The sequence below is a fragment of the Eubalaena glacialis genome, chromosome 7 (genome assembly GCF_028564815.1).
Source record: "Eubalaena glacialis isolate mEubGla1 chromosome 7, mEubGla1.1.hap2.+ XY, whole genome shotgun sequence".
In the NCBI taxonomy this organism is placed as follows: Eukaryota; Metazoa; Chordata; class Mammalia; order Artiodactyla; family Balaenidae; genus Eubalaena; species Eubalaena glacialis.
In genome coordinates this window covers 13054581-13078681 of record NC_083722.1, presented here as the reverse complement: position 1 = coordinate 13078681, position 24101 = coordinate 13054581, and the positions used below count along the sequence as shown (strand labels likewise).

At 45.1% G+C, this 24101-nt stretch overlaps 1 protein-coding gene across 1 annotated transcript; it reads left to right on the top strand.

The window, feature by feature from the left end:
• On the top strand, nt 1-23516 carry LOC133095646 (uncharacterized). The gene is made up of 5 exons (XM_061197402.1): nt 1-45; nt 828-1007; nt 1188-1386; nt 9360-9474; nt 22874-23516. The coding sequence occupies exons 1-5, from the start codon at nt 1-3 to the stop codon at nt 23022-23024; spliced, it is 690 nt and encodes a 229-aa protein (XP_061053385.1). The 3' UTR covers nt 23025-23516.
• Nucleotides 23517-24101: the final 585 nt, after the last annotated feature.

The following is a 24101-nucleotide window of genomic DNA, read 5'->3' as shown; positions in this document are numbered from 1 at the left end:
ATGGCTGTGCCTTCTCTTCCTCCAGGTGCCACACCTGTTGGCCAGGTACCACCCCTCCAAAGAAGAGTCCTTCCCTTCCAGCTAACGCCTGGCAGTGGTACCCACGGAGGGACGGGGTGGCGAGGAGTTGAGAACCGCACTTAAATTTGAGTCCAGAGGAAGTTCTCCAGCGCGGATTCACGAGAACTGCCATCTGATGCTCGGTTATGCTTTCTCTGTCTCCTACACTGGTTGCCTCATTTCCGATGAAATTAATGATCCCGAATTAGCGGCGAGTGGAGTGCGCGGATCGTCTACCCAGGGTAAAGCTGGGTAGTTCCATACCCAAAGCAGATTTCCGGACCTGCAGAAAGAGAAAGGAGAGCAGGGAGGTCACCAGCTTTCGTAGGCAGGAAAGGTGAGGGTGCACGTGCAGACAGGGGGACCCTTAAAACTTTCCTGAGTTGCACGCCAAGGCAATCCCCGTGGCTCGGTGGGCTGGCTTCCGGAACGCTGAGGCTAAACCGGTTTGAGGGTTAACATGCGTGAAGATCGGAGTCAGCCCTCTTAAGACGCTTGTCGGCGCGCCCAGACGAAGGGAACGTCGGGATCAGAATTGGCCCACCTCCTCTCCCACTTGGGGTATTTCATGGGCTCCGACTTGCAGCTCGACAGCCCTCGGAGAGTCCTCCAGGGTCCCTGAGTTGCACCCCACTGTCGTTCTGTCCCCTCCAACTAGATGCAGGGACCCGGGAAGGCGCGCGAGGACCTACCGGTCACCGCTAAAATTACCTCATCGCTTCAGCTCCCCGCCCCTTTCCCAAACCTGAAATCACTGTCCCCTCCAGCCCCGGTCACCCCTCCCGCCCCGCGGCCCTCGATCCCGAGCCGGTCTTGGGGAAACGCGCCCGCCTCCCCGGGGGCCTCCGAGCCCGGGCTGCGCGCACCGAAGGGTTAAGGGCGCGGACCGGCCGCCGCGCTGTGCGCTCGCTGTGCTCAGAGCTGCTCGCCCCGCCGCCCGCCGGAGGGTGCCCCCCCCGCCCCCCCGAAGTCGGATCCCAGAGCTGCGGCGGCGGCAGCCAACTGCTCCATATTTGGCTTCTATTACACATTTACATACTGGAGCGAGCTAGCGAGCGAGCGCGAGAGAGCGCGAGGGAGGGCGGGCGGAGGGAGGAGGGAGGGGAGAGGAGCGGGGGGAGGAGGAGGAGGAGGAGGAGAGAGCAGAGTATACCGCAGACATCATTTCTACTACAGTGGCGGAGCCGTACAGGACCTGTTTCACTGCAGGGGGATCCAAAACAAGCCCCGTGGAGCAGCAGCCAGAGCTACAGCAGCCGCAAGACACTGTTTCTCTCCCTCTGCCCCCCCTTCCCCACGCAACCCCAGATCCATTTACACTTTACAGTAAGTGGCTATTTTTTTTTCTCCTCCGATTCTTTCTCTCCCCCCTCCCCCATCTCCTTCTCCCATGATTTAGATTGAGATCCCCCCCCTACCCCCGCTCTCCCTAGAGGGGCAAAAGCAACAACCAGCAAACAAACCCTAAACCCCATTCGGCGGCACGGAAAACAGCTGGAAGAGGAGCGTTGTGTTGTGGTGTGGTGTGGTGTGTGTTTGTGTGTGTGTGTGTACATACACCCTTCTCCGGCTCCAGCTTCCCGGGCCGACATCCCCGCTCTGCGAGCAGGGACAACTGGCAGGAGGGCTGCAGGGGCTGGGTGGGCGCCCGCCAGGCGAGGGGGCGCGCCCGGGCTGGGGGCACGGGCGGGCGGGGAGAGCGGCGGCGGCGCCCCGCTACGGCGGCTGCCGGTCCGGCCGCGAGTGCGGAGAGCCATGTCCTCCTCCCTGGAGGTGGCGCAGGGGGAGACGGAGGCCGGGGGTCGCGCTGCCCCCTTCTCCCGCCGCCCCCTCCTCACTCCTCTCCCCGAAGAGGGCGGCGAGAGTGAGCGGGTCTGGAGAAGGGCTGGGCTTGCCCGCGGGGGCCGCCTGGCCTCGGAGCCCCGTGGTGGGGGGTCTTCCCGCGGAGGCCGGCCTGGCCGGGCGTGCGGCTGCGGACCGGGAAGGGTCTGCGCCCGCGGCCGCGCCGGGACTTCGCGCGCGTGGCCGGGCGCAGAGCGGTGGGAGAGCGGGGGACGCTGAGGGGTGGGTGCTGGGGGAGCGGGTGTGCGGTGCCGGGAGCGCGGCCGGAGTGGCGGTGGCGGCCCTGGCTGCAGCTGCCGCCGCCGCCGCCGCCCTGTTGGTACGGCAGCTTCCTGATCATGTGCAGCCGTCGCAGCGGCCCGGAGCCGGGAGCCCGCGAGCGCCCCAGCCCGGGCCGGCGCCCCCGCCAGCGCCCGCGGCCGGAGCCGAGGAGCCGAGGAGCCGTGGCAGGCGCTGCCCTGCCCGCGCCGGAGTGAACGGCTGTACGGCTGCTGGGAGGGTGAATGAAGCCGGGAGGAGGGGAAGGAGGAGGTGGCGGCGGCGGCGGCGGCGGCGGAGGCGCTGCGGGGACTGGGATGCGCCCTGGAGCCCCGCTGCTCGCTCACTCTGGGCCGGGCCGGGCCGGAGGCTCCGCCACTCCTGCGACCGCAGCCGCCACCTCCTACGTGGTTCCAGCGCTGCGCGCAGGCCGGTCCCGCAGGGGGCGGGGCGGGGCAGGGGGCCGGCCGGGCTGAGCAAGAGGTGAGGCGGTGGCGGAGCGCGGCGCGAGTGTGAGTGAGTGAGTGCGTGCGATTGTGAGTGTGTGTGCGCGCGCGCGGGGGAGGGGGCGGCCGAGGCCGTCGCGGTGGGGAGGGGGCCCCCTCTGTGGCCACTTGGCTGACTCCGCACCGCCCCGACCCCCTCTCGGCCACCCCCCGCCTTCAGGCCGCCTTCCTGAACTCCGCGGCTGCTGCTTTCATTTCATTTCAGACCACGTAGGGGGCTGACTGGAAGCGATGAAACAATTCAGGTTTTCGAGGCAGATTGAGCAAGAACCTTAGCGGGGGGTGGAAGTAGGGTGGGGGTGGAGATCCTGCCAGAAAACAAACAAAAAAATCAGTTTCCAAGGACTGTGGGGTTTGGTTCAATCCCGTGGCTGCTCTGTTTTGTTTTGCTTTCTTAGTATATAATCCTACAGATAAGAGGGTAATATAAATACTTCGGGAGATTGGGAAATTGCTGAAGAGTAGTAAGGGGGGGAAAAAAAAAAGCCAGTCGGAAGCTGGTTATATAATACGCGATGTGGCTAACGAGAACGGCAAGCTATTTTTATTTTGTTTACCGTATGCTGTGCAGTAGGGACTCCTACAAACTGGTTCTGTCCCCGAAGAGATTCTTAGTTTCCCTGTGAGATCCACAGGATACAATTAGCAAAATTAGAAGACCCTATTAAACCCACAGAATAAAAATTAATGGCTTAGAGTGGCATACTCCGTGCACATCCTGGTGCATGCACGGGAATGTGTGTATGCAAATAAGTTCTTTGCCAATCTTGTAGTCACATCTCATTGACATTTGTGTTTTATAATGCAGGCTGTTCTTAATATTTAAACATCATCGTTACATATCGCTCACAGCAGTGGGTAGTTACTTGATGGTTATTTTTAGGCACAGCTAGTTACTTTTTCGACAGTTAGCTAAGCTATTTCATTTGGGTTTCTGAGGAGCCCTGCAGTTCCTAGAAGCCCCTGTCTTAAGCCCACCGGGTGGTTTATTTGGTGGGTGAAGGTAGTTTGACACTAAAGCTTTTTTTGGAATGCAGTGTTTGCCTGAAGAAACCACCAGAGAGAAGGATGAGAAAATCCTGCAAATGAACTCTTGGAAAGGGACTGCACCATAACGGTTAATGCTTTGGCATTTAATCTCCTCTGATTGCCCTCTGTGCCTGCATCAGTCAATATTTTAGCAGCTCCACAGATAACCGGGCTTGAGTGCCACCTTCTACATAAAGCAGAGGTTGAAGGACTCCCCTGAACCTTCTGCCTGCCTGCCTTTCTCATCTCGTAGATACCTGTCAGCGGGTGTAGGTTTTCGGTGTACTTACTCCAGCTCTGATCACTCATGTAATTAGATCAGGCTGCCATGGCAACAGACAGTGTTCCTCCGTCCATTCAGGTGGGTTTGTCTTGTGCCTGGACTACTCCCAAGTGTTTCATGCACAGTATTTGTGCTGCCCCAGCCAGATGAGAGACTTTACTATTTCAGCTGCATCTTCTTTCTGTCATTTTTGGATGGGAGACACTGAATGATGCTTCTAGTTGCTAACTTTTATAAAGGAGACCAACAAGCTGTGCTTACTGGTTGCAGTATGTAAATGCATCTCCCCAGACAGTGAGAGGAGCCTGACAGTCCTGCTGGTGTTTATTGTGAACAGATCAACAAGTATTTGGTACTTGTTAGAAACCTTTCAGAGCTGACTAAAGCAACATTTCTTTTGCAGGCTGTCTGGTGCCTTTGGCCTTGCAGGCACTTAACCCTTTCAAGTGCAGAAGAAGTCATCCTTTAGAACTCAAGTTGCCAGTAGTCGCAACTGGGTTTTCTAAAGGATTTATTCAGCGGAAGTAATTTATTCCAGAAGGATATCCCCATTGTCAGATTTGAAAACTGGACGGCCGTCATAATAGCAAAAAAATGCTACTGACAGTAGGCAGTCATTCTGAATGTATTCATTCTTACCTTGGATTTCTTGGCCATGATCCTTACCTTTGTGGTAGTAGGTTAAAAGGTTTTTGTCTCAGGTAAGGGATGATGCAGGCCTATAGCTGGTGGACTGGTAGTGTATGGTGCTTTTGCACAATAACTTGTACTCTATTTGGGAATATAATTTCATGGGCATTTAATAATTTAGAGAGCAGCATTCTGCTTTTTGCATTAGGGGACCGCCTTATTAAGCCTGCTGAGCAAAGAAAAATAATACTGTTCGGAAACAAAAAAGGGAAGAAAAGTAGCTTTGGTTGCTGAAGCTCTGTGTTGCTCAGGCAATCCAAATAAGGGAGAGTATTTTAATAACTCTGATATTTGAAAGAAAAAATAATTGAGAATAATGACGTCTTGATGTCATTGTGACCCCGCCAGTCAGTTTACAGTTTTACAGCCCCATAGCTAAATTGGTAAATCCTTTTTTTTTCCTCTGGGGCTAAGATTGAGAGGGCTACTCAGTGCTCCTCACAGGGGGTTTATGAATTTCCACCATTTTGTGAGTTTATGCAGTTGGTAACGTGATTGTGACCTGCTCAGATCAAGCGTTGCTGTGTTTAAAATGGGCCATTATTTCTAGGAGGTAAATAGATGGGGGAGGCAAGAATATAAAATAAAGCGCAGAAGTTTAAGTTTTACACAACACCTTGGAGGTCCTGGATTACCTTTTACAATGTACAGAAAATCGCTTCACTTGTAGCCAAACGTGAACATGTATTTTTCAGTGTACAAATAAATTCATCCTAAAATAAGTATGAAAAATGTGCTTGATTGGGAACTGTGAAAGTCAATATTTTCCCTTCTGGATTTTGTTTGAAGAGGGTTTGGTAAACAGAAGTGACACTTCATTAGAAATATTATATCTAGGCTTCCCGGCCTCTGAATTGCACTATACTCTTGGAGAAGAATTCAAGGACAACTCTTTAGCCATCAGATTATACATGAAGTGTCTGTAACTGGCCTTACGTTTCAACAGACCTAACTCAGTTGTCTGGGAGTCCCGGGAAAGGCCAGCCTTAAGAGATTATTAAAATATCAATAAGCATGTTTCTGTGACTCCTGGTTTTGTTGTCATTACAGAGTATGATTCACATTCCTTTTGTATAAATGTGCCTTTATTTTTTTTCCATTCTGAAATGTCAAGTGGATTTTCTGTTTGCACTTACCTTGAATGACAGTTTTTGATGACTAACGCATGGTAACACTGGCTCATTTTGTTTCCTATAAGAAGTTAGTCAATAAACATGTTTTTACTAAAAGCCTGAAATTTAGTGAAGGTAGGAGTGAATGTTAATTCTTTCATTTATAGTTGTCTGCAAGTAACACATAGTTTAGACTGTGAAAAGCTTAAATACTTGTGTAAGATGACATAGTACAGCAAGGCAGAATATTATTTTTATAGGGGAGACATGATTTGATTTCCATTGCTTTATATCTTTTGATATGTGCAGCTTAACTGCTTCAAACAACAGATTTAGTTCTGCTCATACTTGCAAGCTTATCAGAAGCAGGCTCTCCTTATTTTGTGAAAAGCATTGAAAATAAGAAATCAGAGAAATCCCAATAGAGATAATAATTTCTGTTCTAGGGCGTTCCACACAGGACTGCCCCTTTTTAAAGAATTTTGTAGTCCTCAATTATGCTGTTCAAATTTTAGTTTCATTCAATTCAGTTTAATAAAATACGCATTCAGAATTTAAGAGGTGGTATAATAATGAGTATACTCCATGCTAGTGTTGGAGAATATTTTCAGATGTTGGCCGAAAGAGTTGTAATTGGATCAAGGTTTTAAAAATATGTAAATACTTAAAATTGCAGGAGTAATAAAAAGGTTTAGGTAACTAATCTTTATTGGTGGAAATAGTTTTCAGAAATCTCTTTCCTGTTTCATAATTTATGTATCTTTGTCTTTATCAGTGTAGTAATATATTTTATAATCCTTATAAATCTGAAGTTTTCAGGCCAATGTACTATAAATATGTGTACTACCTATTACCATTTCAAATGTACTAAAACACATTTTAGAACTATTAAAGACAAAAAAGCAACAAGCATTATATTCTCTTTGACATATTTGATGTGAGCAGAACTGATTCATTGATTTTTTTATAGCTTTTAATGCATCCCATTTGTGGAGTAATGAAAATGCAATGATAATGGCAATAATGTAAGCAAAAATTGTATCCTAAACCTGAAAATTACTTTTCAGAAAATTCATTGTAGTGTAATCACAGTTTGAGGCTTTCGGGGGGGCAGAGGTTCCCCTGATGATGGTGTTTGGATTCAGGCTAAGAGGAACTCCTTTTTCTCTATTTAGGTGCTCTTTAACGGACACGTTTTGAATGAGTTATTTAGCAGAAGTTTTTAGTGATCATTGTCATAGCTGCTAACCTGTAAACATTTATGCTTCTAACATTCAAAGAAAATGTATTTTTTCTGTCACCACGTATGGCAAATTTTCTTTTATTGCACCCTTAGCTTTGGCCTACTCTCCCCGAAGTATTTATATTATATCCTGTATCCATATTATTTATATATTATCACCTCTTTACTGACTGTCACATCAGTATTACTTAGGCCATCTTTCTGTCTTCCACTATTAATAGTATTGTGTTATGTTGCCCTGCTGTGCTTTTTAAATATTAAGGGTTCCATTTTTAGCAGATACATAAAACAGTCTATAGGCTATTTTCTGGTATGTTGTTTGTATGTTTTTGCAATACAGAGTCCACTCTGCCTTGCTTTATCCTTGTGTTTCTTCCCTCCAGTGGAACACAGCAAGTTATGTTAACTCTTTGAGTTAGTCTAACTGGTGTAGCAACACAAATGCTTTTGAAATAAGTAGGCATACCAACGTGAGAGTAAATTAATATTTTACAGCATTTGCATCATGTTTGACTGTTCTCTGCACTTCAGCAGAATAGGAGGAGACTGTAATTTGGACTCTATAAAAGCTTATCTGCCAGGTGATAGGTAAATAGGATGGTGTGCACATACATCAATACACAAGCCAACACTCTCAACTGTTAGCTCATAAAGCAAGCACTTTGCAAATCCCCGGTACCTGCACCTTGTTTGAAAATGATGATCAAGTATTTTGATGCTTCATTTGAGATGTTACTAGATAAAATCAAGATTACTACCCCCTCCCGGGCCCTTAAAACAAGTACTGTGTAAGAATAAATAGAATATTGTGAGCTTCCATTTAACTTGGCCACTATTTATATTTGTAACTCAACAAGCTTCTTAGTGAAGGACAGTGTCTTCCAAGGACTTCAGAGACGTTATAGTCTAGAACAGCTTGCTTCTTTCTCTGTCTACACTTATTGATTACATGTGGGGAAACCAAGGCCTAGAAAACTTCCTTCTGCATATCAGTCCCAGGCATGCCATAGATGCTTAAATAAATACTTGGTGAATGGATTAGCTAGAAGTAAGAATACTTTGGCTATTATTCATTACTTTGCAAAGTGTTGGAAAGCAATCGAAATTATTTTCCTTTCCAGCTGGGCTGTGCTCTTAAAAATAGTGAGTGTGTATGGATGAAAATAATCATGAGATGTGTTGCCATGTACCCAAGGATAATTGGCTCACTTACCTGTTTACATATTATTCACATTGGAGATCATATTCATAGCTCCAGAATAGTTTTTTTTCTGACACCCAATATAATCCTGGGCCTTCTCCTTCCTACTGTTACCTGGCGTGGGCTTAGGAAACCCAAACTAAATTTAAAACCAGCCTAAACAAATATGCAGATCAGCTCCAGGATTCAAAGGCTGAAAAATATCAGTCCAGCAATGACTAGTTTGGGGATTAGTTTATAATAACTGTGCTACTGATTTTATTTAATGTGAAGAGTTGGGAACTACCAGTCTTTAAAAACATGATTTAAATAGATAGTGCTGGAAACTATGTTAGCAGATCGAGCCCTCAACTTCTTCCATTTCTATGCATAGGTCTTTACCTCACAAAACCTACTACAAGCACCAAGCTCCCTGATGGAAAGGTATATGGAAGATTCATTCATTCTCTCTTTCATTCATCCATTCACACATTCACTCATTCATCATACAGTGGGTAATTTTTACTTAAACATGCTCAAGATATTGTGGCAGAATAAAAATCAAGTAGACATACATTCAGTAATTAAATCATTTAAAGTTTAGTGGAAAAAAAAGTCTAGTGAGTATATGCATACTTAAAATTTTTTTTTTCTGCATTCGATTCTTTCTTCTATCCCATTAGACTGGTATGCTAATAACTGTGCTCTGTTTCATGATTGTGCCTCAAAGTTGCATGTTGATAGTAAGATATGCCTCGTGAAAGTTAGACTCTGGCTTAATTACTATTCAGTCCATGTCCATTTTCACCTGATAGTCCTGTGATTACCAGCATGTGTTTATGAGGAAATTGGCTAGAATCATTAGAGAAAAGAATGACGGTAGCTGTCTCAAATGGGGAGACCAAGCTCTTAATTTGATTGAAGGGATGACCTTTCTATGTGTTGGCCTCCCTCTGAGCCCTGTTGAATAAAACCAGACCTGCCTTTTGAGCTGGCTGGTGGTAGCTGTGTAATTCTCATAAAACAATGCAAAATTTGATGTTCTTAAAGTTTAGATTTCAGTGCATGGGCACTTTCAGGTGGAATTATTTTTTAAAGCCATTCGTTCTGTTTCTCATTTTGGATTTCCTTTTCTGCACCCCCTGGACCATTGCAGGAGGATCGTGCAGCAAATCACCAGGGTGGTCCATTCAAGCTGCAGATTTGTCTGTCATCTTTGGACAGCAGGCTTTTCCTCCACAGCCACTGCAGGAAAGTGCGTCACCCATCAGGTGAGAGTTTTGCGATGCTCTCTAGTTTCCATCTGAGGATAAAGTCTGACCTGGGAAAATCGCCTACTAGCCGTACTTTAGCACTTTGTAGACTGTTTAAGATAATTGTTCTTTGCAAACTGTATTGTGTGGGAAATTGAGAAATCGCCAAGAGAGGTTTCTTTAAAGCTCGGATTAAAGTATTTCTCTTTTTGATTTATTTGGTTTATGAAGTAGTCTACCTCTGACTTTGTGGATGGTCGATTATTGTGTGTGTTGGGCTTGAGCCTGATCATTTTAATTGTCACCTGTACTTCAAGCTGGTGAGAATGTTTTGCTACCAAATGGTTATCTTAAGTTATGTTTTAGGTTGTTGTTGTAGTATGACCCTTGTGTAGGGAGATGGGGTCGTTTGTTCGGTAGCAACCCGTATTTGCTGGATCTCGAATTTCTCTGTGTCTGTTTGGATTTTACAACTTCCTGATTTCTTCATGTACAGTAAAATTTTCTCATCTGGAGAGTCATGCAGACCCAGGGTGGATGCAGGGTTGATGACTCATGGTTCTCTGTTAAAGGGAAGACAAGAGGAGAGTGCCTACATGAAATCAGGAAACCATGGAAGTTAGTTAGAAGTTGGGGCAATAAGGGCTTGGGAACACTGGTATTCGCAACCGGAGGAGATTGTGAAATAGATCCCTTTTCTCTGTTTGCCTTGGGAGTAGTCCTGCTGCAAGCTGTGGAAATAGACTAGTTCAGAGGTTCCCGAGCCTGGCTGGGCACCAGAATCACCGGGAGAGGTTAAAAAAAATAGAATAGGGGCTCCACCCTAGATCTACTGAATCAAAATGAACCTTAATGGTCTCTTGGAGTCATACTGATGTTCCACAGCTTTGGCAAAGGCTGGATCGGGTGGTCTCTGGGCAGCTCTTCCTGAGTCATGTTGGATTTCCTTCCTTGGTGAGATGCACAGTCCACTTTTACCAAACCTCACATACAAAACTCTGGATTTTCAGCTGATGTTTAAGAGGTGAATACTTGCTTTATCAAAATGTTCATTTTGAAACTGATTCAGTAGATTTCTTTAAATAAAAAACCGCCCCCCGCCAACCCCGGGCTTCTAAGATCCAGTTTTTAACTTCCATATAAATTCCATGGTATTTGAGATAAGAGCGCAGGGCTCTGGAACCAGCCTGTCTGAATTTAAAATCTGGAGCTGCCACTGTGAACTTGGGCAGTCCTGTACCCTTCCTATTCCTCAGTTTCTTCTGTGTAAGATGGAGATAATATTAGACGTTTCTCTAGGGCTGCTGTGAGGATGGAATGACGTAATATTTGTACACTGAGCAGAATAGTACCTGGTATATGGTTTATGATCCATGAACCTATGCTGTCACTGTGAACCTGTGACTTGTCTTGACAGGGTGATTGTAATCTTCTTGTTTGGTGATGGTTGCTTCTCAACCATACATGACTCGGAATAAGTAAATATCCCTGTACCTTGGTCTTTGGACCAACATTGTAGATATTTGCAGCCCTGCAAAGCCAACGGGGCTTTTATTTATTTTTCTGAACTTTGTGTTAGTCTACCTTGATTCCTGATGCAGGTTGCCTTATATATTGTTTTTATACTGTAGGATGAACTGCTGAGTTGCAGGCATAAGTGACGTTACTTGTGGTCTGAGTAAAAACACACATATACCTGAATGCCGGAAGTACTGTGCCTCAGAAAGGGGGGTCAGTAAAGTCCTACTGGGGGGTGAGGCAGGGGAGAGAGGAAGTTATCATACACATTCTATCCTTGTGAAATATGGAACTGGGTACTTTACATTTTATGGGCTGTGGGTTAGGGAAAGCGTCTTTCAAAGGAGATGGAACAACTCTAGAATTCTGTGCAGAGTTAAGCCTCATAAGGTCTACAAGTGTCAGCTCCGTTGAAAGGGGTGCCATGTCTTATTGCTAATTTCTCTCTTAGGGGTATTATCCATTTTAGGCAGAAAATCCTCACCTTGAAGTTTTGGGGGAAGTGGCTTAATTGCATATGTGGTTAACACACATGCAATTTTTTTTAACCTGTGGTGTTTAAAGAGAATCATGTGTTAAAACAGGAATGTCTCAAGAATTTATTGTGAAAAAAACGGGCAGCAAACAGTCCGATCTCTTGGTCAGTATGTGTAGCTTATTGAGAAGAGATCCAGGTTTTTATAGCACATAGTACAGTATATTAAGTGTTATAGGAATACTCATATTACCGACAAAGCAGTACAGAGTCACCTTGAGTTTTAAGCAGCTGACGTTTCCTAGGATCGCATTTAAAGGAAGCTTATAAGCATTAGCTAAACGTTTTGCATAAATAATGGCCTCATTACAGTCCTCACAATTGATGGCTAAATGTAAGCAAGGAAACAGTATCATTCACGTTGTACTCTGTTATACTCATTAAGGTTTTTTCTTTTTTAAGAAAAATAAAATAAAACCTAGATTACAGTTATTTCTGGTTCTAGCTATTTTATTAATACAATACAGCTATAGCAGTTTATGACCTACCTCATTCACAGGCACGGTCTATGTAAAGAAATGATTCATTCATTTATTCACTGTTTATTTTTTTTTTTTTACTACTGCACAGAGTGAGTGAGAGCTACTAGGAGGAGGTTATATTCTTCGTGGTCAAGTAGGGGGAAGAAGAAATGCTCTGAAATAACTAATGCAAAGCAGAGTGGGGTGGGTTGTACTTACTGGGGCAGGTTCTAACACAGAAGGAATTCAGAAGAATGATGCTGAGTAGGATGATGGGGAAAGACTTGGAGGAGGAGGAGGGACAATTTGAGTTGAACTCTGAAGACTGGTTAGCATTTCTGTGGGAAGAGATGGATAGAGTGTGAGGATGACCGTTTCAGTGCCAGGGCCATAACAAGCAAGTGCATGGTATGTAATTGATGAGGCCATTGTGGCAGAAGCCCAGGTGCTGGTGGACATCTGAGTTGCTGGAGTCCAACAGACAGTAGAGTGTGGGAATAAGATTACCGAGAGGTCCGGTCTGGAGATAAATCTGGAGGAGCCGTTGGCATGAAAGTGATCTTTGAGATTGGGCTTTGGGTTCTTGTGCCTGGCAGGAAGTTTGACAGGCAGGCGGGATGAGTATATTTCAGTGATGACGTCAGCCAGAGTGGAATATGTAGAGGGAAGTAAGAGGCAGTGGAGGCAGCAGAAATGGAGCATTGGTGTGGCACAGGCTTTGTATGTTTCCTGTTTAAGACCTGGGGTGAAGGGAGGGAGGATGGAGAAATTGGGATGATGCACGGGGTGGGTAATGGGGGGGGGGAGGCGTCTTCCCTAGACACTCAGGCACCTTGGAAACTCAGGGCTGAGCTTTAGCTCAATGAAATCTTATTGAAACCTTTATTCTTTAAGACCTTTAAAAAAATAGAAACTTGAGCTAATTTTAGCCAGATCTAACGTGTGTGTATGAAAATGAATGCTGCTTTTGAAATTCAGCGCATGCAGTATCTCTTTTCATTTAAACAAATGATCCCTCTATTTTCCTCTAAACAGTTTTATTAAGAAGATTTTCAGTGAAGCCCTGGACACATTGACAACGATTCCAGCTTTGCCTTTGATCTTTTCCACCGTGGATTTATTTATCTCATGTGATATGCGTAAATCACATTGTGCCACCTACTTGACTCTGGAGCAATTGTTCATTTGTGGCAATTCATTTATTGTACTTTGATAAATCACATTAATATGGGCGTGTTTCATAACTTTGTGTGGACTCTTAAATGTTATTTGAGTGTGTGTGTGTTTGTGTGTATATGTGTGTGTATATATATACATATATATATATTTCCAGCTACTAGTCACAGCTTTCTGGACAATTTGGCTTCTCATTTATACTTTATAGAAAATGTAGAGTTAGTGAGCCTTGGCTCTGGGGAGAAAGACTGCATAGCTCAAAGTGAAGGAGAAAGCTGGACATTATCTGGTTATATTGCTGTTATTGGGGAGTCAGTCTTAATATAATGAAGGAATATTTGAGGATTATTTAAGATATTTTTTTAACCTGAGTTATTTCGATGGGCTGTCTGTAGTCCCCTAAATGGCCCAGATTGAGGCTGTGACTTACCTACCTTTCATAAAAGACAAGAAGGTTAGGACAGGAGTGACAGGAATGGAGAAAACAACTCAACAACTCCAGGGGGCAGACCATGCTGTCTGCAAAGATTCAATGAGCATATAATATGTGAGAGGCATTATGCCAGCAAGACCCTAAAGGAAATATGGAGATGATCAGATGATCAATAGTCCACACTTTCTGTGTATTAACTCTTTTAATCCTCACTGCAATCCTTTGGGGTAGGCACTGCTATTATCTGCATTTCACAGGTGAGGAAACTGAAGCACAGAGAGGTTAAATCACTTGCCCAAGACTGCTCAGCTGTTAAGTGGTAGAGTCATGCTGGGACCCCAGCCAGTATTCTTTTTTTTTTTTTTTTTTAATTTATTTAATTTATTTATTTTTTATTTTTGGCTGCATTGGGTCTTCGTTGCTGCGGGCTTTCTCTAGTTGTGGCGAGCGGGGGCTAGCTACTCTTCGTTGTGGTGCGCGGGCTTCTCATCGCGGTGGCTTCTCTTGTTGTGGAGCACGGGCTCTAGGCGTGCAGGCTTCAGTAGTTGTGGCACGTGGGCTCAGTAGTTGTGGCACGCGGGCTTCAGTAGTTGTGGCGCACGGGCTTAGTTGCTCCGTGGCATGTGGAATCTTCCCGGACCAGGGCTCAAACCCATGTTCCCGGCATTGGCAGGCGGATTCTTAACCCCTGCACCACCAGGGAAGCCCCCCGCCCCTTTTTTTAAATTTTATTTATTTATTTTTCGCTGCGTTGGCTCTTCATTGCTGCGCGTGGGCTTTCTCTAGTTGCGGCGAGCGGGGGCTACTCTTCGTTGCGGTGCACGGGCTTCTCATTGCGGTGGCTTCTCTTGTTGGGGAGCACGGGCTGTAGGTGCACCGGCTTCAGTAGTTGTGGCTCACGGGCTTAGTTACTCTGCGGCATGTGGGATCTTCCCGGACCAGGGCTCGAACCCGTGTCCCCTGCATTGGCATGCGGATTCTTAGCCACTGTGCCATCAGGGAATCCCCCAGTCTGTATTCTTAACTGCTGCCATGCATTGTCTCTCAAGCCCTCAGCTCCTTCTGTAAGGCAAGGTATGCCCAGGAGTAGTATTTAAGGACCCACAGCAGAGGTGCGGCCGGCTCTCAGAGGTCAGGATCAGAGAAGGTTCATGGACGATGAGCCCTCCTTTTCCAGGCGTGCCTGTCTGTTCAGGGTCACATACAGGCTGTCTTTGCTGTGTTGTTTCCCTTTCTTTCACTCTTTGTCCTCCTCCCTGAGATTCCTACGCACTTTCAATAATTATTAATTGAAGAAAATGATGACCATGGCATATGCTTATCTGTGTTTCAGGGGATTGGCTTAAGTTGGGCTCCAAATGTTTGGTGTCCAGTGATGAACTTTTGACTCTTGAAAGCGAGGTGATGAACTTTTGACTCTTGAAAGCGTTTTACTGGGTCAGTGCTCAGTTTGCAAGGTTTGGCCGATAGGAACTATTTCTCTCTGCAGTTTGATAGATGGTGGGTGGCACCCAATCCAACTCAAAGAACAAAACATGGGGTGAAAGGAGGTCACACTTAAGTCAGGGAGGCCATCGGGAAGCTCAGAGCTTGTATCCCCTCCCCTCCTTCCCCCCCCACCTCTGCCCCTCCTGTCCCTTCACCTCTGGTCCCTGCCCCTCCCAGGCTCATTTTCTCACCTTCACTGGACCAGTGATGAGTCTTGACCAACTCATGTCAAAAGGATAGAGAAGAAAGATCACTTTTCTCTTAGGCTGCCCAGGGAAAACTAAGAGTTTCTTTCTTACAGTTGAAGAATGTAAGTGATGATCATTTTGTAACGTGTAGAACCGTCAAATCACTCTGTTGTGCCCTTGGATCTAACAGAGTGTTGTAGGTCAATTATACTTCCATAAAAGAAAGAAAATTACCAAGGATGTTTTTTAAAAAAAAGTCTTCAGAGGCAAGTCTTGCTTTATAGACACACAGAACAGGAGGATTTGGGATTTACCCTCTGTGCACACGCGGATGGCAGCCCCAGCCTTCATCCGAGCTGTGATCATATGTGATGCATTTTATTTACAGATTAGGAGGCTCTGACTCTGACATATGACTAACGGGGAAGCTCCTCCCTTACAGCAGTTGTATGTCATCTGCTTCAGAGAACTAATTGCTTGGCAATTCCCCTTTGGTAATTCCCTCTTTATTTTCTGATGAGTTACTTAACAGTGACGGGCTTGTTGAGCGGAGCGTTGAGTTTAATGTGTGCTCCAGAAACTCCACTGTAGGCCTGGGGGATATGTTTTTCGAATTCTGTTTAGCTTTACTGAAGGAACACTGAAACCATTATATGGCCTGTTAATATTTCACTCAATACGAGGTTAAACGCTGAGCAGTGTGCAATTTTCCAAAAGAAATCAAAACCAGGCTTCTTTTTTTCAGTGTGCCCCTGTGCATTCGAAAATTATTAAAAAGGAATTTAATATTCATAGAATGTTTAATCCTTTTTTTCAAAATAAGATTTCAAATGGAGTAGCTTTCCAGGACACCACAGCGTGAGTGGGGTGTGGTAGAAAGCTGTTGGGCGGGTTTTGGCGAGACCGAGTTTCTTTTAACTGCCTTGCTGCAAGGTGAGATGGACCACCCACTCTACCTTGCTGGGCCTCAGTTTCTCCATTTACAGGAAAGAAAGCGGGTGAAAGAAATGATCACTCGGGCCTCTTCTATCTCTAACACGGCACAGTTCCGTGAATAGATTTTATTGTAATTCTTCCTCTCGGTTCCCCCCACCCTCCCCCAGAGACCTTTGCTCTGTCAAACATCATTTGCTGTTGTTTGACTTTGTTCGGTTTTGTATTTAATTAGAATTTACATTTTCAGCTATTATTGTGTCATTATTTATAAAGTAAGTCATCAGGGGTGCCTAAAATCATTTATCACCCCATCTCTATTAGTTCCGTACCTTACCGCTACCTCGGCTCCTTTTTCCTCTTCTTGCTACATGCCCCAAACAACATCCATTTCTGGAGTGGCTGTGTTATCACTGGAAGGAATCTTTCTGCTAATTATGGAATAATTTTTTGTAAGGAGAGTGCAGAAGCTCTGCTCTTTGCAGTAGCATCGAGGGTCACATTCTGCTTTTAATTTACAAGTAGAAATCCTTTGGATGTCGTTTGGTTTTACCTGCAGGTGCAGATTTGAGGCTCGAGGTAATTCCTTTTTACTTCCGCATCAACTTTCCCAGTTGGTGTGCATAGCATTACTTTGTCCTTTTGGTTCATTTGTAAACCGTTCATACTGATGTCTCTTGACTCATTGAGTAGTGTTTTTCGGCAGCCAGTGCAAATAGAAGAGGTGACATTTAAGCGTGTTTCGTTTTGTTGTTTTGTTTGTTTCATAGGCAGAGAGGAAGGGAAGAGGCAATAGGGGTGTTAAAAGTGAGGGCTTTGAAGACAGGGAGGTTAAGGTTTGAATTCTGGCCCTGGCTCCTTAGTTGTGTGTCCCAGGCCACATTTCTTAAATCTGTGATCCTCAGTTTTCTCATCTGTAAAATGGGGATGATGACAAGGTCTATCTTACAGGATTGCTGAAAGGATCAAATGAGCATTCACTGTATATTGCCTGTGGTAGGATCTCAGTACATAATTTAAAGAAAAGAAAGGAGAGGAAAGTATAGAATTTAAGGGCTGGAAAAAAAAAACAAGAACTAAGGAAAGAGTTGTATCTTTGGGGGTACTCAGGGTAGGAGGAGCCCTTCATAGCCCTTTGTGGGCAGGTTTGAATTCCAGGCGGACCATTGAAACTTGGGAGTGCCTGGACCGCCTTCCCTGTTCTGGGTGTGATGTTCTACTGAAGGTCGACCTGCTCCACGGAAGAGAGTGTTAGTTGCTGTGCAATGGATAGAAATATTACATTTTAAACATCTTTTGTCTATTCTTTACTACAATAAGAGAAAACCAATGAAAGCAAAAGTTCCCTTTGATTCCACCATCCCAGTCCATAAGTCACTATTAGGTGTTGTCTTTTAGTTCTTGACAATTTAACATATATCTTTTTTCACTTTTGCTTTTTCCATTTAGCATAAACATTCTGATTTGCAACCTAGACTGTACAGTTATCCTTTGCAAGGATTATATAATATACCATCAAGTTGTTTTCTCTTAATTTAGGTTTTGTATTATTTGTGGACATTCGAGTTGGTTCTGATTGTTTACTATTATAAAACTGCAGTGATTACCTTTGTACACTTAAGTATTTTCTTAGGATACAATCACATCAGAAGGCTTATTCCTAGATGGAGGGGCCTTGCTCTGAACTGCCTTCTAAAAGACAACATTTACATTGTTACTGATGATATATGACTATGTCTTGCTTCAACCTGATTAATTGTGGGACTTACTCTTTTTTGGCTAATTTAATAGGCTTCTTGGTTTTAAAATTTGCATTCCTTTGATCCCTCTCAGTCGCAGAACATTTCCATCTGTGTTTACTTACTGATTTTCTTTTATACAATTAGCAAGCCGGAGTCTTGATAATTTCTCATCTGTGCGTATGAGCTCTTTGTGTGCTCTAGAAATTGATCTTTCTTAAAGTCATATGTACTGCAGCTGTTTCCCCAGTCCGATTGTTTTTTATTTGGATTCTCTGACTTTTTGTTGTATGAAAGTCCAAGATTTTCGATGATGTCTCTTTTCTTCTGTGATCATACCCAGGGCCAGCCTGGAAGGAAGAAGGGAGATGACGGCAGCTCACATTCTGCACCCGGCCGGCCAGCGGCTCAGCTTGGCTGGAATACTTCTCATTCTCAACTGCTCACCGCTCCCCTGTTGAACACCCAGGGAACCGCTCCCTGTTGAAACCCTAGTGCTTTTCTACTGCCGAGGGCCTCTTTCTACTTTCCTTCCCACCTGCTCCACACTCCTTGACCTTGATCCATCCTGGGCCAGTCTCCTAGATGTCTCGTCTCCTCTGCCCACCTTTGGGGCTCTCCGCCCTGTGTTGCTGACCCCCGTTTCTCTTGGGGAGCCCTGCCGTGGGGGCCATGCTGGAGGCCTGGCAGCCTCCCTCACGTGGGCCTGGAGAGATCAGTCAGGATTTCCAGGCTTGGCGAGGTTGAACCCTTCTTCGAGGATCCTGGGTTGGGCTCTGCTCACTTAGTCCGACAGGCCACCTGCTGAGGAGTGAGCTTCGCGGGTTTGATTTTCATGCAGGTTAGACTGAGGGGCCCACTGCTGCCCGGCTTCCCTTGCTATTGTAGCTCTTCCCTGGAGAGAGCTCTGCGGGCAGGAGGGCGGGAGCGGTTTCCCGGGTATGGAGCTCTGGGGGAGTCTGGTCTCCAGGCCCGAACTGGGACCAGTGGCCCCGCCGGGTTGCAGTGGTTTAGGGTGTGCTGTCCCTCCTCAATGGCCTTTCTCAATGGGCACTTGTTCTGGTCCAACCCGTTTTCCTCTCCGAGGCCAAAATGAACATTTCTTACTCTTAGACATCTGTCTGCATCTCTGTTTCACCTCCTTGGTTTTTCATTGAAGTTCTGAATCCTTAACCTGGCCCAGCAGCTTTGGGGTCCCTTGCTTATCTCCCCGGCACTGTCACTCATCTGTTGCCCCTTCTTTGCTTCAGTCTTTTAGCATTTCCTCCTTCGAAGTGCCCTGTCCTTTCTTATTATGTTCCAGCTTTTAGTCATGCTGTTCCCCTTCCTTGACATCCAACTACCCACCTCTATCTGTGTGGCTAACTTTGCCGTATCCTTAGAATCTTGGTTTAGAGTCCTTTCCTCAGGCAGCCGAGGAACTAGTCATGTGCTGCCTGTTGGGGATTCCCAGAGCCCCCTGCTGTTCTTCTCGTGGGGGGCGTGGGGTGGGGGGGTTTGTAACATTTTGCACCTCTTTCCCCAGCTCAGTGACAGCAGGGACAGCAAGGACTGTTCCCCCCCCCAACCCCCAACCATTCTTGGCATTTGGCATCCAGTAGGGCTGCAATAAATGAAAGCATTTCCCCTACAATGTGGGTTTGTATGATGCAGATTGGATGCAATTCCATCTCTTTATATAGACGATGACTTACAGGATTGTGGTCTGGAGCCAGCCCTGGGGCCTAGTGGACCACAGTGGTGGAAAAAGCTGTGGCATCTGTTGAATACCTTTGTGCATCAAAGAGCGTGATAAAGGTGTGACCAAAATTTATAAGAGGGCTCTGCTCAGGAGAAAGAAAAGCCTAGGGATGAATTTTCTGGAACAAAAGCTATATGGAATAGATTGCTGGATTTGCTCAGTGATATTTAAATTTTATAGTACTACACTTATAACGACACCAAACACTATTATCATTGAGCTTCAACACAGGAAAAAAAATTACTGTGTTTTTGAATGTCTAAAACTGTCTTTCTTTGCAATGAAAAAATTCCTGTTGGATTTCGATGATGTGAGAGGATTCTTAGAAACACCGCTAACCTGTGGGATGAATGAGTGGATTTGAGGTTCACCTCCTTAACACCTGTCCTCTGCTGTGATCAGTCTCCCTTACGTGCTCTTGTGACCCTGCTCTCCGATTCAGGTGAAAGTTCTTGGTGGGATAATTTTCCCAAGGAGATCATTTTATCTGGAAGAGAGTAGTTCTGGAGTCTTAAGCAAGGTTGGTCAAGTGGAGGTAAAGCACGCCATGGACCAGGGAGCCCTGAAACCCTCCTCTGCGTGACCCCGCCCAGGAGGAATGGGGCTGGTGGGGTCTGACCGTGGTGTCCCTGCCCCTTTGAGTTGGCGGGGACAACCTCCTGTCTCTTGCACATGAGTTCGTCTAGAAGTTGCCCTGTTGGTGGTGGGTGAAAATACCTTTTCCAGGGAGAGGGTGTCCATTGGTGATCACTGATGTGAGGGTCTGCGTGCTTCTGATGGAGGTTCTGACAGGTATGGAAAAGGGTCTGACGTTAGAACCGAGGCCTGGGCCCATCGTCCACTGCAGCGCCCCAAAGCCCTTTCTACCTTGCTGTGTTCTGGCAAGTTCCAAATGGGGGCAGAAAGGACTCCGGATGAATTTTGTTTTGATTGTTCTTCCCCTTTTCAAGGCTCCATGCTGTAATCCAGACCATTGAGAAGTATGACCCCAAGTTGTGGCTTTTTTGGGGAGACAGTCTTTTTATAAGGAGCTGGGAAAAGAACGTTTCCCTTTGGCTGCTGACTCTGGTGACTGATCTGACACTTTTCATAAGATTAGCAGTTTTGTTCCTTTTGTAAGTGGTTGTAGGCCCATAAGACAAGTTGTCTATTATTTGTTGACAGGAGAAAAGATTATCTAGTTTTTATTTAGAAATCTTCTTCCATAAAACCTTGTTTTCTGTTGCATTTGAAAGAAATACAGTGATAGCATCTAAGCCCAAATTTTGGTGTTTTACTTTGGCTTTTCCTGTTCTGCTGAAGCCTCTGTAACCCTTTGTACCGCTGTCTACTCTTCAGAAGGAACAGGTTATATATTTTTTTCCATCTCAGAGTCATCCAAATGAACAGGACTGTTTTAACAGTCTGTGTAAACAGATGCAAAAAAAGGGGGAAGACTACTTTCTTTCTTTTTTTTTTTTCCCTCCCAGCAAGCTTTAGATCCATTTTGGTCATCCTAGAGATTAGAATAGGCCAATGTGAGTAAGAAGCAATGTGAAATGAAGAAAAATATTTTTGCATGTGTCCTTGAAACATGGGTCTTACCCAGGAGTATTGAGCCTTCTCCAAACAAAACTCTGGAAGTCACAGTTCATATCATCTTTAAGCCCTGGAGAGAGGGTTATTAATCTATGAAAATGAACAAACACTAGCTGTTTGCTATTCTGCTGTACAGAGAACATTCAGTGACCTGACTAATCTGAGTTTCTTTCTCTAAATGCTGCACTTTTTACTCTTTACCCTGAAGTCTCAGGAAACGATTTCCTTAAAAAAATTTTTTTAAACTTTTCCATTTTAAATGTGCAGGGTCTTCAAAGACTTCACTGGGATGAAAGTCCTATGTTTTCCTGTTTCTCTTATAGGACTAGTCACAACTACCCTTTTCTCTTGGTGGTGTTTTGCAGTCTGGGCCTCTGATTTAGTAAACATAGCCCTAAGGACCACAGTCATCTGGACCGTGTGCAGTGGCTAGTGTGTCATGGGTCCATCTCAGCTGATAATAGCATATCACAGGAGTCAGAGTGCCTTGTATGACTGGTTGCCCTGGGCAGTCCTAATGATCCCTAGAGCAGAGAGTATCCTCTTCCTTTTCTAGAGGAGGAAACAAAACCTAAGAGGTTGACAGATTTGCTAGGTTTCAGGGCTAAAACACACATGGCTTGTGCTGTCACCCGGGCCTTCCGACTTGCATGAAGTTCAGTGCTTTCTCCATCACCTTGTGAAGCCAAGATCCCCCAGGCCTTATGCAGTTGTGTCTCTGAATCTGTAGACTGAAAAGACAGAACTTTGCTTCATCGAAGGGGCCTAATAGAGCAGTTTTGAGATGGAGCTGGAAAGATGGAGAAAGACAAGAGTACAGCCCCTTGAATGTACACCATCCCCTCTTACCTCTTATAAATTTTGACGTTAGTTTTTGTAGTGCCTAAGCTTGAACTTGATGGATAGGTAGAGAGTGTTTTTTCTTCTGCAGCCACTACACCTTTAAAGTTAAGCTTCTCGAGCTATATATATTTCCTTTAATGCATCAGTGTCAGCAAAGTTAAAAACATCAGGAAATTGTATTGATCTCATCCATGGAATCTTGAAAACTGATGCCATCTTCTCTGGGAAGTTCTTTCCTATGTGGGTGGGAAGGCATTACAGTCAGGTCACTTGCATATTGGTAGGTCCCTCCTGTCTTTCTGCTGGATGCTACAGAAGAGGGTAGAGGAAGCTCAAGCAGCCCCCTGTGAATCAGATGTATGCCTCCTGGTCTGGAGAGAGCCAGTGCGAGACACTGAGTTGCTTTCATGATGGGTATCTGCTGTCCTAGGACATCTAGCAGTTAATCTTTTAGTAAAAATCACCATCCATCTCTTGATGCCAGAAGCATGTATAGTAAGTGTTATGAAGCCTTTTCTGTCTTTGCAGAAGTAATTGGTGCTGACAGCCGTGCTGTTGGTTTCAGAAATACTTGGAATCTGATTCTCTTTGAGACTCACAGAAGCTAGATTTTATATGTAGAATCCTCCTCAGTGATTCTGCAAACCAGACAAAGGCCATCTCTCTTGTAGGCCTCCTCCCCGCAATCTCTTTACAGCTTTTTCCTAGGAGTCAAGGCGCTATATAGCCTGGCTGGGGAGTTTTGCTTGGTGACGGAGTAGCTAAGAATGTTTCTCTCTAACAGGTCACAGAGAGTGCTGGTGGACATCTCTCCTTGCCCCAAGATCTTCGGTGGAAGTCCACGGGACTTGGTGTCTGTGCCGTTCAAAGTATATATGAACTCGCCAGGAGGCATAATGCGTCACCATTTAATTCTGGGCCACCCTAAAGGATGACACCCAGCTTCAGAGACCACCTCTTGGACATCATCCCTGAGATCCAGTGTTTTAGCTCCCCATTGTCTGAAATCCGTTTCTGACCGAGTTTGAGCTGCCTTATAGGCTTAGGCATTCAATGGCCAGGACCATGTTGCAGCTACACACCTTTTGTCCCTTTCAGAGCAGCAGCTCGCTCTGAGCTCTTGTTGAGTCTTTTACACAGATATGCTAGAAAACAGGCACCAACCCATTCTTTCCGTCTTGGCATTTGCCCACAAGCCTAGTCCTGGGATGACCTGGAGCAGAGAGGCAGTGGAGGATAAATTCATCTTGTACAGACTTGTTCCTGCTAGTTGTAGCCTGTCTCTCGCCACAGATCTAGCTTTTAAATCCTCAAGTGATTGGTTTTGTGTAGGAATGTGTGGATTGTTGGATCGCAATAATTTTCTCCCTGGATTTCTAGTGTTTATATAAGCAGATGTATATTAAAAAAGTTCTATCATTGGTGTAAACAGCAGGGCCTATTTTTAATAGTTACAGGTGCTTAAAGACGGTGCAAAATAAAAATGTAAGTTTTTTTTTTTTTTTTTTATTGCAAGTTGCAACACAACCAAAAGTCTATATTAATGTTTTGCCAGGAAAGGGTCAACACGGAAAATTTGCAACAAAGACAAACTAGAATAGAACCAGTGCAAACAGAAGCTGACAAATATATGCCCCATGTTGGGAGTTCAGCCCCTGGAATGTTATGTAGGACAAAAGGAATGGAAGAGGTATTTCAGTAACATTTTGTTCTATGTCAAAAACCTTGTGAAATATAAATCTGCTGTGTATTGGAGAATGGATACAGCAGTTGATTCAGGTTGAATAGCTTTCATTTAACTAGAATATCCCACAGAAAGCCGTTCTTGTTCTGACAACCATAGTTTTGTTTTTCTTGACTTAAAGAAAATTGAATTCATGTTTACATATTTTATAGGATTGTTTTATGGACAAAGACACAGGTCAAATCCCATCCCAGCACAGTGGCTATTGTTATAGCAAATAGAAACATTTCTAAATGAAATAAAAACCATTTCTAAGCCGTGGCCTGTG